General features: G+C 43.3%; 2 protein-coding genes across 2 annotated transcripts; both read right to left on the bottom strand.

The window, feature by feature from the left end:
• Positions 1-6,688: 6,688 nt before the first annotated feature.
• LOC129407722 (adenylate kinase 7-like) lies at positions 6,689-10,154 on the bottom strand. Its single transcript, XM_055149715.1, has 3 exons — positions 8,086-10,154; positions 7,743-7,859; positions 6,689-7,199 (listed from the first exon to the last, which is right to left on the bottom strand). Exons 1-3 carry the CDS (start codon positions 10,152-10,154, stop codon positions 6,689-6,691), a joined length of 2,697 nt encoding a protein of 898 aa, XP_055005690.1.
• A 2,332-nt stretch (positions 10,155-12,486) lies between these two features.
• On the bottom strand, positions 12,487-16,259 carry LOC110166993 (intraflagellar transport protein 140 homolog). Its single transcript, XM_055149714.1, is given in 3 exon segments — positions 12,487-15,540; positions 15,543-15,860; positions 16,254-16,259. Coding segments are annotated over 3 exon segments (3,378 nt in total).
• Between the last annotated feature and the right edge of the window lie 236 nt (positions 16,260-16,495).

Below are 16,495 nucleotides of genomic sequence, written 5' to 3'. Positions count from 1 at the left end.
AAAAAAGGTCAACAGTTTGATAAACTCGAGTACATATGTATCTGTTCAATACACTTTTATATCAGATGAATTCACTTGAAGTTTTGACCTTGTTGTTTACTTCTGTTTGACCAGGACCAGTAGTTCTAGTAACAGACACATCAAGAATCTTGGACTTCAGGTCATTGTACAGTTCACACTGGGAAGGATTCTCCAAAAAAGTGATGATCAAACCTCCATGTTTGTTTTCCCAGTGGCATGTGTTTATTGACAAAGTCGATCTTTTCAAGTCTTTTGAACCACATCACTTTTGTTTCTGGTTCTGATATTGTCATATTTTAGTTTTGGGATTTGGACATCGTAATTGTTGTGGTTGTTGGATCCAAACAGCAGAAAACGACTCAAGAAATTTGTTTGTGAACTTTATAAATACAAAAGTGAATCAGATGTGTGTGAGTCAAACCTCTGTTCAAACTGTTTCTCTTACCAACAGAATTGAAAAATAGTGAAAGGTGAAGGTGATGGGCAGGATTGATCCACAGGAAGAACCAAAAAGGAAACATTTGTCTGATTAAGAAATCATCCCGAGTTTACAGAGAACATTTTGTACGTGGAGCCACGACAAAACAAAATCCTGATCCCTCGTTCAAACTCGGTTATGAATTTAAAAAGTCAAAAACACCAAAGTGAAAGTCTCCAACTGTTCACCAAGAAACACCTTCCACTGCAAAGACCAAGACGTGATGTTTGTGTAAAACCACAAGAACAAGAAAGTGCAGCTCAGTCTGTTTGTCTTCTGTACGTCTCACTTAACAAACCAGATTTTGTTTTGTCATTGCTCCACATACAAAATGTTCTCTGTAAACTCAGGAGGATTTCTTAAGCAGACAAATGTTTCCTTTTTGGTCCTGGTCTGGTCTGTGGTCTGGTCTGTGGTCTAAACCCGGTCTGGTGACCTGGTTCGGTTCTGGTTCAGACCTGGTTCAGAGAGAGAAAAAGAAGGAGGTGATTCCATAACTGCCATAGCAACCATAATGTAAAATATAGCCGCAAGCGGCAATGATCGGCCCTCGCGCGTGCTTACGCCGCGCTCCGCAAACGCCGCAACCCGCAAACGCCGCGACCCGCAAACGCCGTACCCCGCAAATGCCGCGCCTCACATTGACCCTAAACTAAAGGTTTAAGCCTAAACTCAAACCTTACCCTAATCATAATCCTAACCATAGCCCCAACACTAGCCCTAAAAATCTTAATCTAACTCAGCAATTTTCAAAATTTGGCATCCATCCATCCATTTTCGTCCGCTTATCCGGGGCCGGGTCGCGGGGGCAGCAGTCTAAGCAGGGACTCCCAGACTTCCTTCACCCCAGACACGTCCTCCAGCTCCTCCGGGGGGACCCCGAGGCGTTCCCAGGCCAGCCGAGAGACATAGTCCCTCCAGTGTGTCCTGGGTCTTCCCCAGGGCCTCCTCCCGGCGGGACATGCCCAGAACACCTCCCGAGGGAGACGCCCAGGAGGCATCCGGAACAGATGCCCGAGCCTCAACTGGCTCCTCTCGATGTGGAGGAGCAGCGGCTCTACTCCGAGCTCCTCCCGTGTGACTGAGCTCCTCACTCTGTCTCTAAGGGAGACGCCCAGACACCCTGCGGAGGAAACTCATTTCGAGCGCTTGTATCTGTGATCTCGTCCTTTCGGTCACTACCCAGAGCTCATGACCAGAGGTGAGAGTAGGAACGAAGACTGACCGGTAAATCGAGAGCTTCGCCTTTCGGCTCAGCTCCTCTTCACCACAACGACCGATACAGCGACCGCATCACTGCAGACGCTGCACCTGTCCACCTGTCAATCTCATGCTCCGTCCTCCCCTCACTCGTGAACAAGACCCCGAGATACTTGAACTCCTCCACTTGAGGCAGAGACTCTCCACCCACCCGGAGAGGGAGAGACGCCTTTTTCCGGTCGAGAACCATGGCCTCGGACTTGGAAGAGCTGATCTTCATCCCAGCCGCTTCACACTCGGCTGCAAACCGCCCCAGTGCTGCAGGTCCTGGCTCGATGAAGCCAACAGGACAACATCATCCACAAACAGCAGAGATGAAATCCTGTGGTCCCCAAACCGGACCCCCTCCGGCCCCTGACTGCGCCTAGAAATTCTGTCCATAAATACAATGAACAGAACCGGTGACAAAGGGCAGCCCTGGTGGAGTCCAACATGCACCGGGAACAGGTCTGACTTACTGCCGGCAATGAACACAGCTCCTGCTCCGGTCATACAGGGACCGGACCCCATACTCCCAGAGCACCCCCCACAAGTTTTTTTTTGTGTCATTCGTATTCCCTAATGCATTTTTGAGTCGTTTGGCGGTGCTGACGAGCCATTTTATTTATTTTTGGAAAATGGAAATAGCCAAAACGTAGGGAAGCGCGAGTTTTACCAGATGGCAAAATTTCAGGACTTTTCGTCATTGTTTAGTGGGTGAAAAATGGGTGAGTTGGTTAGGAGGAAAATAATAATAAGAAAGAAAGAAAGAAAGAAAGAAGGAAAGAAAGAAAGAAAGAAAGAATAATATTCTGGTACGAGAACAATGTTCCGCTTTTTTTTGGCCGACAAACTATACGTTTTCGGAAACCTCAGGCGCATTGCTACGTGATGGCGAGGGTCCCTGGTCACTACGGGCGAGTCACGTCGCGCCATTCCATTTTTCGGCCACTTGGAGTTTCGCCGTGTGAAACTAATAGGCCCTTCGCCGGCCTTCGGCGCTCGGGCCTAATAAAAATGTAAAAAAACATTATAAACTGCCTTGAGTGTTTCTCTTTTTGTTGTTCTTTTTTATAACTTTGTTTTTATTGGTTTTAAGTAACAGTCTGGAGTTACAGGTTTTTATTTAAACATGCATTTGGTATTGACCTTTTAATGTACTATGTTGTTTTACTGGTGTCATTTAAGAATTCATTCCATTTTTCCCATTGCTCATCGTATTTGTACAAAACAAAATACAAAAAAGTATTCAGAAGGATGTAAAATACATTCTGTACATCAAAGCTACTATACAGACAATTAACTGGTTAATGCTGAAAAGTCATCTCAAAATATGTCTATAAATTGCCACAAACAAAGTGCTCCAAATATACTGGTTATCATTCATTTTTAACATAAACTTATTCATTTTGCCGCTCAAAGGGCTGGAAATGAGGAGATGCTTCAGATAGAAAAATAAAACTCATGTGGATTGATTGACATTATCAAGGTAGTTGTTTTCCTTCTGGTCACCTACTGGCTACATTTATGATCAAAATCACAACGAGCGCAATACAAAACACTTCCAACACAATGATCATGATGATGTATAGAAAATGTCTCATCAAAAAGTGGTGTAATCATATTGTGTCTAAATGTGTTTGTTGACATCCAACATACACATTTTATGTTTGCTACTTTTAAACTCTTTGAGTTTTCTGACCAACTGCATGTGATGTTTATAGTTTGTTTTACCCACATTGTTGATGTATTTCAACAGGATAATAAAAATAAATAAATAAATAAATACATTTTTTGGAGGAACATGGAGTATTACATGTGAATATTACAATGAAATTGCAAGAAAACAACCAAACCGGGTTATTTTTGACTCACTTATTCATCTAAGGGTTAATGTGCAGGTTCAACATTACATAGGTATTACATAGGTAATCAACATTTCAACTTACTCAGAGGCTGAGATATTTCAGAAAAAGATTTTTAGCAGCCATTTTTTAAAAATTCAATACGACCGCCATATAGACGTCTAGGCAAATGCAAACATTGATTTTCTAACTCCATATACTATAACCTTTCCAAAAATATATAGCTTAGCAAATCCCCTAAAAATTCCCACTAAGGTTAAAAAATGAATGTATGGAACCAGACAAATACGGGCATATTGGCTTCTAAGTTTTATTTTCATCATTATATTTAGAAAAAATAATGGTATCCATCCCTCTTAGACAAATGATGATTATTACCTTTTCTATGTGAGTGATGGATAATAGTGTCACTGTGTGTATCCGTCTGCATCAGAGCAGCGTCTGGTGGTCAGCCTGAGTAATTACACTCACAAAGATTTCAGCTGAAGTTTATGAAGAACTTAAAATAAAGGAACGTAACGTATTGTGATTCATTACCCCATAGCCGAACAGCTACTATTTAACAGTTAAAATTAGGGGAACCAAACTGGTCATTTTATTCCAGATTCATGTCCAATTTTAAGCTCCAATGGACTAAAAAAAACTATTTAAACAACAACAGCTTATGTCTCTATGGTAGAAAACAAAATAAGTAATTCAAACAGAGACTCTCCAAGTAATCCAAAGTATTCAGATTACGTTACTCACTTTAAGTAATTTAATGGATTCCGTTACAAACTACATTTTGGGGTATGTAATCTGTAAGGGATTACATTTTAAAAGTCACCTTCCCAACACTGGTTGTATCAATATTGCGATTTAACACAACATTGAAATCTCCTCCACACAACAATAGACCTTCAGATTCTTGTGCTACTATATTAAATACAGTTTTAAAAAAGGTTTAATTACTCTGTGGGGGAGCATAGATAGTAACTAACGTGACGAGTTTATTTTCTAATTTACCCTTAACTAACACGTATCTGCCATCTTTGTCGGACACCTCTTTATAAGAGTCCAAATTGACTGAATTTGCTATTAAAATAGCTACTCCCCTTTTCTGACTGGGCTCGTAAGAGCTATAATACATATTTTTGTACCAGAATTTCTTCAATTTTACATGTTCTTGTGGAGGCAAATGTGTCTCCTGCAGAAAGATAACCTGAGCATTCTCTTTTTTGAGCTTAGTTAAAACCTTACTTTCTTTCTTTTAACTGATTGTTCAGCCCATAAATGTTCAATGACACCAGTTTGATATTATTAAAAGGCATGTAGTCGTCCCTCAGATTCAATCAAAATGCAGAGAGCTTCGACTGGTGCCAATATTTTTACTGATTTAAGCAACATCAAATAGCACCATAAAAACTACACGGGAAAGAAAAACAGAAAAACATGAATATTTAGCAGTCAAATCAAATATACTAACATAAATGATAAACTAAACTCAAATTCATCACATTTACTAATATATATAAAACAAACAAACAAGTACCTGGCTCCGCTTTCTGAGGGCTGCAAGTGTTAAACAAGTTCTTACGGTGATATGACATTTCCACATGTCTCAAGCATGGATCTAGCAAGTTGGAAGTGCAGCTCTTTTTTTGGAGGGGTGTGGCTGAACAGGTAAGGCTAGGGCGCCATCTGCTGGAAGGGCAGACATTTACAAGGCATGTACTTTGTGTAACTGTAAATTCTAACTCTCCAGACAACTTAAACTAGCACAGCCCTGAAAAAGTGGCCAACATACAAAACACGTCAAATAAAATGCAAAAATTAAAGAAAAAAGAGTTTGCTTCCAAGTTAAGGTGAACACTTCGCACCCAAAGTCCCCATTGGCTGAGGGGAACTACTCTCCGATGAGGGCCCCTCCCTTGAGGTGAAACACGCAACCTCTCACATCCAACAACGTTACCCAACAGCAGCGTTGTCATTCTAGCCAAGTCAGTTATTATAAGCTATACCAAAATATAGATATGAAACTTTTTCCTTTCCTTTTTTTTTATTTTAACTTCTTAGGTTCTTTTTAAAGACAATGCAGTAAAGTGTATTTACCTCTGAAGATGACTTGCAGCTAGCAGCCGAAACATGTCAACAAGGTAAATACACTTTACTGCATTGTCTTTAAAAAGAACCTAAGAAGTTAAAGTATATAAGAAGACATAATGAACATCATTGGCTTTTTTTTAATTATTTTTTTAATTATTTTTTTTAATAAACCGTTTAAAGTCAGAAACTCAGAACGATTATTCTTGTACAGGGGAAGAAGGGACCGGCTCAGGGACAACAGAGGAAGCAACAGGGACCAAATTAATTCTCGGGACTTTAGAAATCTTAACAATATCCGTATCCAAGAGATGTTCAGGGGCAACCACCGGATTCCTAACAGTCAAGTTGCGGGCAGGTGCTCTGCGCGGAGGCCTCTGCTCCAAAGGAGGAGCCACAGGAATGGACTGGTCCTGCGGCTGTGTCCAAGCCGGAGGCTCGTGTATCATCGCTGCAGTAACTGTTTGTGTGTGGGGCAACTCTCGTGGTGCTTGTGCTGACTCCAAAACCAATAAATCCTGCCGTTGTTCTGACCGTGTGAAATCTCTGAGCAAAGTTTCTGCCTGATCTATCACTTCTCAAGAAATGTTGGGAACATTTTTTCTGGCCCATCTCGTTGCAATGTGGAAAGCGTGCGACCAATCCTGCGGGGGATTCTGCGTCAGTTCAGCAACTATTTGGTCAACTTGTAACTGACAATGTTCTTGGAGTATTTGCAGAGTAGTGTATCCCCAATTCTTCGCGTTTCCCACAATCAAATCAAGTGTACGAGACGTGGGTAAAGCAGGCCGAATTCCCATAATCAAACTACGCACTGTACGAGAAATCATCACCAGTTGTTCTTCTTCAGTCTGTCCAGAAACTCTACTCAGATGATGCAAAACTTTCAGGAGAGAATGCAGCTGTCTAATCAAAATTCCTAACTGCTTATCAGCTGGTTGATAAGGATGACGTTGAAATTGTTCACGAGGAGGGAACAATTGTTTATCCCCTCTATAAGGTCTCAGCTGTTGTCCCTGAGCCCCCCGTGCACTAAAAGCTGCATAATATCTCGGTGAATACGCTCGTCTCGTCTCTCTCTGAGTCGGTTCCCACGCTCGCCGACCACTAGGAACACGCGGCGAAAAAGAGCGCTTCCTCTCACTCTCTCTCTCTGAGAAAGTTCCCACGCTCGCAGATCTGTGGCCGGTTCCCACCGATACCTAGGGGCCGAGGGTTCTACCAAAGGCCGAGAGGCAGGCCTCTCCCGGACTCCCCTAGAGGGCATGTCAGAAGGCGGGGGGACACGCACCCCCACGCCCCCGCGAACAACAGAGGCGTAGGTCCTGGGCAATGGCCTGGAGACCCAGGGACCGCCACCACTTGGAAGCTCTGGCGGGTCAGGAATATTTTTATATTCCCGTCCCCAGCCGGGAACGGGCGGAGCACGGGCTCTCTCACGGGCAACAGCCCTCCGACCCCCACTACTGAGACGGCGCGGACCCAGCCCACGGGCCCGGCGCCCAGACCGTCGACTGGACAGCCGTCCAACCAGACTCCATATAAATTTTATATTTTCAATATTTTTTTTGTCTTTTGTTTGATTTTTAAAAATTTTTTTGTTGTTTTTTTATTTTTTAGAAAAAATAAAAATTAAAAAACAAAAACAAAAACTAAAAAATGGTGCCTCCAGGAAAACGTTTCAGGCTGTAGTCAGCCCTTCCTCAGCTCCGAGGCACAGCAACAAAAGAAAAGGGGAGACGTGTTGCTCCACCAAGCGTCAGCCAAATAATGAGGAGCAGAGCCTGTGCGCGCAGGACAAGGGAGCAGAAAGGGAGGGGCCGAGCGGGCATGCCTCAACAACTCACCCGTCCCTGCCCTCTGTTTTTATTATTTTTTAATTATTTTTATTATTATTGTTTCTTTTTTATAAAATAAACCCTGTAAAACCTATAACTATATACAAAATATAAAATATAAAATATACAAAATAGGGAAAGGTGGCTTGGCGGGAGGCAGTTCAGTCCAGGTCAGCCCAGGTCAGGGTTAGGGTTAGGGTTAGTAACATCGTCATAAACCCATCCCCAGCCGGGAACGGGTGGAGCACGGGCTCTCGCACGGGTGGCGGCCCTCCGACCCCCACTGCTAAAACAGCGCGGACCCAGCCCACGGGCCCGGCGTCCAGACTGTCTGGACTGGACAGACGTCCAACCAGACTCCATTTTTGTTAATTTTCTATATTTTTTTGGTCTTTTGTTTTTTTATATTTTTTTGTTCTTTTTTTGCTTTTTTTTTAAGAAAAACAAATAAATAATAAAATCAAAAAAACTAAAAATGGTGCCTCAGGACTTTTTTTTAAATTTTATTTATTTATTTTTTTTACACTATAAAAACAAAAGCTGATTTAGTTTATTTTTTTACAGTTTAGTCCAGTTTAAGGGGTTGTTGTTCATCAAATACTCCGCCAGGAAGTGGACAGGGTCTTGTGGCTGAGCGGAGCAGCAGGCCAGCAGGCCCTGGGACAGAGTGGGCATCACATGCTCCATCAGGTAACTCCTCATCTGTGCTGTCTCAGCCTCCAGAAGATCCTCCTCCTCACGACGCAACTGCTCCACAGACCTGGACCATTCCTCCCAGCGGGCAGCTCTCTCTCTGGCCTCCTCTGCCTCTCTCTTCTCCTCTTCTTCTTTCCTCTGTGCCTCACTCCTCTGTTTCTCCTCCATCTTTTTCCACTCCTCCTCCTCCATCTCTTCGATGGTGGGGCTGTAATTTCGAGATGGACCTACAGTTTCAATGATCTTCTCCAACAGATGCAAACAGCTGGGTTCATCCTTGCTTGTGATTTCCAAGTTCAAAGTGGTGATGTTAAACTCGTCGTAGAAGTCGCTGACAGTGGAGTCTTCACTGTTCCTATGTCTGTATCGGCTCAGTCTCTTCAGGAAGAGCTCCGGTTCATAGCTGTTCTTCTCCACCTCCGTCTCTGGCAGGTTTATAACTCGTTCTTTCAAAAACAAATCGGAGGCATCGAGGACAAACACAAACTCTGGCAGTATCTTGTTGGAGACTGTTTCATCCTCTTCTTCCTCATCATTTTCATAGAGTTCTTTCACTTGGTCATAAGTTTTGGGGAATCCATCCAAAACAAAGCCTTGGTTCTGGCAGGGTTTGGTCATCAGTTTGTCCCTCATCACTTTCAGCAGCAGGTGCTCTTCCAAAAAACCTTCATTCTGCTCCATACTTTCAGTGAGACTGTTGAGCAGCTCCTGGGCGTCTGCTGTGCTGTTCGTCTCCACTGAAGGATCTTTATTCACTGTTTCTTTCAGTTTATCAAGGGTCTGTGTAATGGTTGGCTTCAGTTTGACATGATGAAGTTTGTAGTGATTGCAGATAATTTTAGACAGAGTGCTCTTCCCAACAGCAGGGGGCCCCATAACACAAATGCGGATGGGCTGTAGTCCTCTGTATTGTCTGTATTCTTGAACTACTTGACCAATGTTTTCCACCAGTCCTTTCTCACACTGCCAAGAAATAGACAGCAGCTCTTTCAAATGGGCCGACTCCATTCTCAAATTCACCGTCATGTAGTCAATTTCCATGACAGTGATTTCTCGTATAAGGTAGGCCTCCTCGAGTGGTATTTTCTTGATAATTCCTGGTCCAAGTTCATTAGAAATTGCCTGTACAATCTCCTCCATAGTGTGACTGGAATAGTCGACAGCCAAAAGGTAGTATGGGCTTGGGCGGTGTTCAATCACATTCTGTATAACACTTGCTAGGTCATTGATGTGGATTGTGGGAACGATGTTGGTGCCATCTCCAAAAACAGGAACTTCAGCTTTCAGTCCCTCCCATGATGTCTTGAAAAAGTAATGAAAGATCTGCTCTCCCATTCCATACTGCATTCCCGACACCACCACATAAGTAGAGAACATGTGTTTATTTGTTTTTCCCAATTGAACCACTCTCTTCTCCAGATCATTGTGAGCTCTGAAGTTTGCATGTGGTCTTCGCCGACGGAAATCTTCATCAGTGAAAGGCTTCTCCTCATCCTCTGGATCAATGGGTTTTCTGCAGGCCCAGGTCATGACTGTGGACACAAGGATGAACATCTTTGGCCCAGTGAAATTGTCCAACTCATTGTGAAGGGTTGCAACAGCCCAGAAAGCCTCGTCCACTTGGTCCTGGTGTTGAGTAATGTTATAAACAATTACATTACAGTCTAGAAGTTTGGGTAGAAGCTCCTCCCTTTTCAGCTGATAGTACTGCTCCAACACATAATCTCTGTTCTCCTGTGGTTCTTCAGAGACAGTTCCCACTATCTCAAAGGCTTTTTCTTTATTAATATTGGTGTCCACTGACTCCTCCTCCTCTTCATCCTCACTATGAGCTCCAACAACGCATTCAGACAGAAACTTTGATATATATTTAGATGAGTAGGAGTCGATGTTGTTGATGAAAACCCGTTTTAGTGACGACTTTCTTTCTTCCATAATCTATTTATTACGTTAGTTTATTCCTGGTTTAGCGGCTGTTAGTAACTTAGCGTCCCGTTGTTATGGTGACAGGGGAGGGAACTGTTGCTATGGTGCCAATGATGTTCATTTTGTCTTCTTATATACTTTAACTTCTTAGGTTCTTTTTAAAGACAATGCAGTAAAGTAAACACACTTTACTGCATTGTCTTTAAAAAGAACCTAAGAAGTCAATGTCGCTATGGTGATTGCAGCTGGTCTCGGCGTGTCGCTCATATGTGAATTTGTGTCCAATTTTAATTTAGTTTAATAATTTTACATGAATCTGCGAATGAAGAATGAGACTACTTTTACCAACTTAAAAAAAAAGACAAGTTGAGGAGTTTATATATGAGAAAATACTTGGTATAATATGAAGTGCTTTTTTAATGACATTATTCATTTATGAACACAGGCATAATCATACACATTTTCTTTAATAAAAATCAATACAGAATATTTACAAATATTAAGAACAAAAATGATAGTGCATTAGGCAATTGCAAAAATAATTTATTACAACAAAATTCAAATTTATACAATCAAATAAAAATCTAATCAACATCAAAATATGAATCAAGTCAAGTATCATTCTCAAACATAGTGTCAGTCACTTAAAAAGGCACAGGCAGTTTGTGCTGTTGCTCTGCTTCCACTGCAAAGTTATCAAACTGAGCCAGTTCATAGGAGCTTGTCCCAATGGCCGCCCAGCCATTTTTAGGAGTGAGTACCACAGCATTCTTCCACAGGGTGTATCCATTCAGCAATCCATATGCAAACTGACCCTTTAGAAAAACAATATATATAATAATTAAACATGAACTAAATGCCTGAGGGAAATTTACAGTAGATACATTTAGATGGTCAATAAAAATCATAATAATAACAGTAATTAGAATAAAGAGATAACGTAATAATTATATCTGATTCTAGGACTGTGTTTACATGCACAAAAGAATTCTGATCATTAAAAACTGATGTGCCAGTTTATCAATGGATATCTTTATAACCCCGTCCCCAGCCGGGAACGGGCGGAGCACGGGCTCTCGCACGGGTGGCGGCCCTCCGACCCCCACTGCTAAAACGGTGCGGACCCAGCCCACGGGCCCGGCGTCCAGACTGTCTGGACTGGACAGCCGTCCAACCAGACTCCATTTTTGTTAATTTTCTATATTTTTTTGGTCTTTTGTTTTTTTATATTTTTTTGTTCTTTTTTTGCTTTTTTTTAAGAAAAACAAATAAATAATAAAATCCTCTGTGCCTCACTCCTCTGTTTCTCCTCCATCTTTTTCCACTCCTCCTCCTCCATCTCTTCGATGGTGGGGCTGTAATTTCGAGATGGACCTACAGTTTCAATGATCTTCTCCAACAGATGCAAACAGCTGGGTTCATTCTTGCTTGTGATTTCCAAGTTCAAAGTGGGTTAGGGTTAGTATCATGGTTATAGACCCGTCCCCAGCCGGGAACGGGCGGAGCACGGGCTCTCTCACGGGCGACGGCCCTCCAACCCCCACTGCCGAAACGGCGCGGACCCAGCCCACGGGCCCGGCGTCCAGACCGGAAGCTCTGTTTTTTCTCCTCTTTCTTTCCTTTTCTTAAAAAAAAAGACGTTTCGGGCTGCAGTCAGCCCTTCTTCGGATCTGAGGCACAAAAAGAAAAAGCTTGGAGATGTGTTGCTCTACCAAGCGTCAGTGAAATAATGAGGAGCAGAGCCTGTGTGTGCAGAACAAGGGAGCAGGAAGGGAGGGGCCGAGCGGGCATGCCCTAACATCTCACCTGTCCCTGCCCCGTGTTGTTGTTAGTGTTCAATGTAAACACACAGGCTCTGCTCCCACACCCATGTATTAATTAAAATAATTTTTTATAGAAATAAAAATATTTTTTTTTTTATAGAAATAAAAATACATTTTTATAGAAATAAATTTTTATAGAAATAAAAATATCCCCAACTTAGGCTTAGCTAGTCAAAAACTATACCAATATATACAATATATACAAATATATACAAATAGGGAACGGTGGCTTGGCGGGAGGCAGTTCAATCGAGGTTAGGGTTAGGGTTAAAGTTAGGGTTAGGGTTAGGGTTAGGGTTAGGGTTAGGGTTAGGGTTAGGGTTAGGTTAGGGTTAGGGTTAGGGTTATGGTATACTCAACAAATGTATTCATGAAATAAGATTATGTGTAGAGATAGCACTTTTTCTGTCAGTTTAAAGTTTACCAGAAATACCTCAACTACACTGACAGCTGTCACATTGTTTATTCACTCTGGAGGATGAAGTCACGAATATAAAATAAAAACTAAAAGTCACAAGTCATGAGTGAGATTCATTTAACTCTTCCATGACCTCGTCGTCATCTTTCATGATCACTTTCTGTTCTGAGTGGTCTAGGATCACGCCCATCTCTCTCTGCAGGGCCTCCAGACTGGTTGGGTTGATGTAGTACCGCAGGTTTTGGGACGGCAACAGTTTTTGTAACTCTTCTAACCTGCGGTATCCCACTTGGTACTGGCCCTGCTGACAGTAGTGATCCACCAAGAAACCAAAAGCATCCCCCACTCTGACAGCTGGGTCTAAGTCCGGCTCTTCTAACAGGGCTTCACAAACACGCACAGCCTCTGCAGCGTTCTCCACATACAACCTGCGCACATGGACAAACTTCTTGATTAAAGTGATTTTGTGTTGCATGTTTGACAGTTTGACTTCCTGTTTCCCAGAAGTATCCTTCGCTTTTGAAAGGCACTTATAGGCCTCAGTCAGAGCATCAAGTGCTTTTTCATAGTTTTGGTAATCGTCTATTTCCACCTGTGCACAGGCTTCATAGAAGCCCGCTAACAGCTCTGGCGCTCTGCCTTTAGTGTAGAAACCAATGATAGTTTTGAGAATTTCCGGATCTGTGCGCCAGTCCAGAGACTGAAGATAGTTTGCGGCCAAAATAAAAAGGTCTTTTTGACGACAAACATTGGCAAAGAATACGATTTTCTCTGTGTCACCAGATTTGAGAAGAGCCCTCATAGCCTTTAGCTTATTCCCTGCTTGCGTGTACTTTTTGGTTGCTAGGTGGTAGTTGCCCTGTCGCATACAGCAGTCTGCTATCCTCTCCAGCAGCTCCTTCCTGGCCTCCTCAGACATGTCTTTTGACTCGGTCACAGTCATCTTCTCTGCTAGCTCCTCTGAGACGTCCAGGTTCTGGCTCACACACAGCTCCAGTGCCTCCTGATACTTCTTAGCTGCTACCAATAGCTCCACAGCCTTTTCATAATGGGCATGTGTAATAAAGAAGTCAGAGCAGCGTGCCAGCAGCGCGGGGTCTGAGCCCTCTTTCAGACCCTCTGCAATGAGCTGCAGAGCAGAGAACTGTTCTGTGGCAAAGGCCAGCTCCAGGGCTTTTGACACATAACCAGCCTTGTGGTAAAGAGCCACTGCTCGGTCCATATGTGTCCCTTTCTCCTCATAGTAACGGGCAGCCTCCATCATATCCTCTGGGTTACTGAGGAGAGCTAGGTTCATCAGCTGGTCGTCCAGACTGTTCTCCTTACAAAGCCGTATGGCATTGTTGTACGCCTGAGCTCGTGTGTAGAAGTGAACAGCCTGTTTGATATCGTCATGTCCCTCATAGTGCCGGGCCAGGTGGTAGGATGCTGCCCTATCCCCTGTGTCGTTGGCAATCTCAGACGCTTTCTGAATATTTCCCATGTAGCAGAAAACTCGAACAAGAGAGAGGTAATCCTGAGCCAACTCATAGTAGCGTAGTGCTGCATCCATGTCCGACTGGCTCTCAAGATACTGTGCCCACCATTTGTACACATTCTTGTCTCTCATTTTGTTCACATATATTTCTAGAGAGGATGTGTCGTCTTGAAGCATTCTTGGTACTTCAACCCTGTGGCTCTCGGATTTCTCAAAGAATGTGATGGCCTGTGCTTTCTTCCCTAAACTTTCCAGGTATTTTGCATAGTTGTAGTAGGTGGTACGCAGGTGGATGCGATCATGCGTTTCTGCTAGTTCCAGAGCTTTCAGCCAGTCTCCTGAGGCCTGGTAGAAGTTGTTGAGCAGGTCATATCGCTGACAGGACTTGTACAACTTCTCAGCGTCTTCCAACATGCCAAGCTGAATGGCTAACATTGCAACTTGTGCTTCAGCCTCTGGCTCGACCTCAGCCTCCTTCAAAGCTTTCGCTGCTCTGGGATTTCCCATATTCCCGAGGCAAACCCGTGCCACATCCAAGCGCCGGGTTTTTACACACATCCGCGCCATGTTTTCCCATACTGCTGCACTTTTAATTAGTTTGATAGACTTAAAGGCTTCATCCATATCCCCAATGGTCAAGTAAAAGCTGAAATTTAACATAGCGTCTCGGGTAGTTTTCTCACAGTTCTCCAGCCCCACAAAGTCTCGAAGTGCTCGTCTTGACACCATCTTTGGAGCAATGGGACTTTTGGGAGACAGGTGAAGGTGTGGAGATATGGCTTCAGATTGGCATGATGGATCCCTCTCCCCAGGCTTGCAGATGAAGTAATAATACGGCACATCCATTGCAAGGAGAGACTGCAGAACCGCTGGTTTGAGGTAGCAGTCGTGTAATAGAAGGCCATGTTCCTGAGTGCAGAACAGTGTCACCACGGAAACATCAGCCCCATCGACAGGAACAGGTGATGAACTCTCAGAGCTGACCGGCACAGTCTCACAAACGAAAAGACGAGGCTCACTTTCATCCCAGAAATGAGAAATGGGACAGCGGCCACTGAGCTCTGTCCCTTCTAACTGATGCCTGTCACCATCTTCAGATGGTGTGATACCACTTGAGGGTCTTCCACTAAAGAAGTCAAAGTGTGTAATGGTGTCCATCTCAACATCGTAAAAGTAGACTTTGTGGTCTGGCTTTCCGTTTTCCCGTGTAATAAGGATGCTGACTTGGCTGCCATTTGCGTTACACTTAACTGAACTCAAGTCTCCCAGATTGGGAATAAACTCAGCCAGGTTCTTGGCACTTGAATGAGCTCTGGCATCTCTCCGGGAGAGATCAAACACTCTTATGTGAGCAGTGTCTGTGCCAACTATTAGATATGACTGGCACACACTGAGCAGTACTGGGTTTCCTTCGGTTTTTGAAAATGTTAGTAATTGCTTCACCGTGCCCTGGGGTGTACGGATCTGGACTCTACTGGGTTCTACAGTGTATAGATTCTCTCCATGTACGGCTACTACATGGGAGTCACAAGTAAATGACCCAGAAGTGCGTAAGGCTGTTTCTGAAATGTCATAAACAGTAATCTGCTTGCCACTCCAGACTATCAATGACTCCTTTGTACCACAGACACCCTTGATATGTGAGTCTGACTGCAGAGCCAAGTGCATCTCTCTGGATTGAACCGAGAGACACTGAGCTGAGTCGGTGAAACCTGAACGGCTGCCACCTGCTGGTTGAAGTGGGCTGACAGAACATGTTCAGACAGGGTCAGGGCAGTGTAGGAATTGTTAGCAGCTAAAAGATTTAAGTTGGGATTCCACTCTAGTTGTGTGACATTGCCTTGTATTTCAGTAGGAGCTTGTAACTTCCACTGGATTTTAGTGTCTGACTTGGTGCTGCCTGACTGAAACACCATTTTCCACATTGCTATGCGACCACAGCTGGTACCTGCAGCCAGTATTTCTTTCCCTGAACAATAAGTGACACAGTTGACAAACTGTGTCCCGCAAAAAGTTTAATTCAGCTTCCACGGCTTTTTAAAAATTAACTCCGTATCTCCGTATCGTAGCTTTACAAAAGGTATATGGTGCCGCTCTGACTGTCAGCTGTGGTTACCAAACATAAGCTCACAAAACTAGCTTTAAGCTAGCTGATAAAGCTAATCAATTAGAGATTATATTATGGAAAATATACTAAATTGGGTTAGTCAAATAAAGTGTTTACATCAGCCGTAAATGTATTTAAAACTATGGCTTTTAACCCTTCCAGACCGACGGTATCGTATACGATACCGGCGGGCATGTTTTACATAACTGCGCATAACTTTTTAACCATAAAAGATAGAGACTTAATTTTTTTTTCCTTGTAAAGATAAGACCCGTGGCTTTACGAGCATCTTTCCGGTATCATCCTACGTTACACGCACGCTGCGTGGTGACGTAGTGAAAACAGGTGTCCAATAGGAACTTCGCTCTTCGGCACGTGACGCACTCCATCCATTTTCATTGGCCCAAACTTTGCCAAAGATTGTTGTAAGTCAAGATAGTTACTCCTCTGAGCGTCTGTGCTCATAGCATTTGATAAAGCAGACCTAAGTACCGTTATTTCTCAAGTAAATGGCAAATTACGCAT

Source organism: Boleophthalmus pectinirostris, unplaced genomic scaffold (assembly GCF_026225935.1).
Source record: "Boleophthalmus pectinirostris isolate CB_2022bp ecotype Guang Dong unplaced genomic scaffold, ASM2622593v1 HiC_scaffold_13, whole genome shotgun sequence".
NCBI classification, from domain to species: domain Eukaryota; kingdom Metazoa; phylum Chordata; class Actinopteri; order Gobiiformes; family Gobiidae; genus Boleophthalmus; species Boleophthalmus pectinirostris.
The sequence above is the reverse complement of the archived record's forward strand: the minus strand, read 5'-3'. Positions and strand labels throughout refer to the sequence as shown.

What these genes read in the sequence shown, in the direction of transcription:
- LOC129407722 (XM_055149715.1), bottom strand. Translation starts at nt 10,154, where the DNA reads ATGGAAGAAAGAAAGTCGTCACTAAAACGGGTTTTCATCAACAACATC. An exon ending in CCCTTAAACTGGACTAAACT is followed by an intron (nt 7,860 to 8,085) that starts GTAAAAAAATAA and finishes ACGTCTGTCCAG; the next exon opens with TCCAGACAGTCTGGACGCCG. An exon ending in CCGTTCCCGGCTGGGGATGG is followed by an intron (nt 7,200 to 7,742) that starts GTTTATGACGAT and finishes ACGGCTGTCCAG; the next exon opens with TCGACGGTCTGGGCGCCGGG.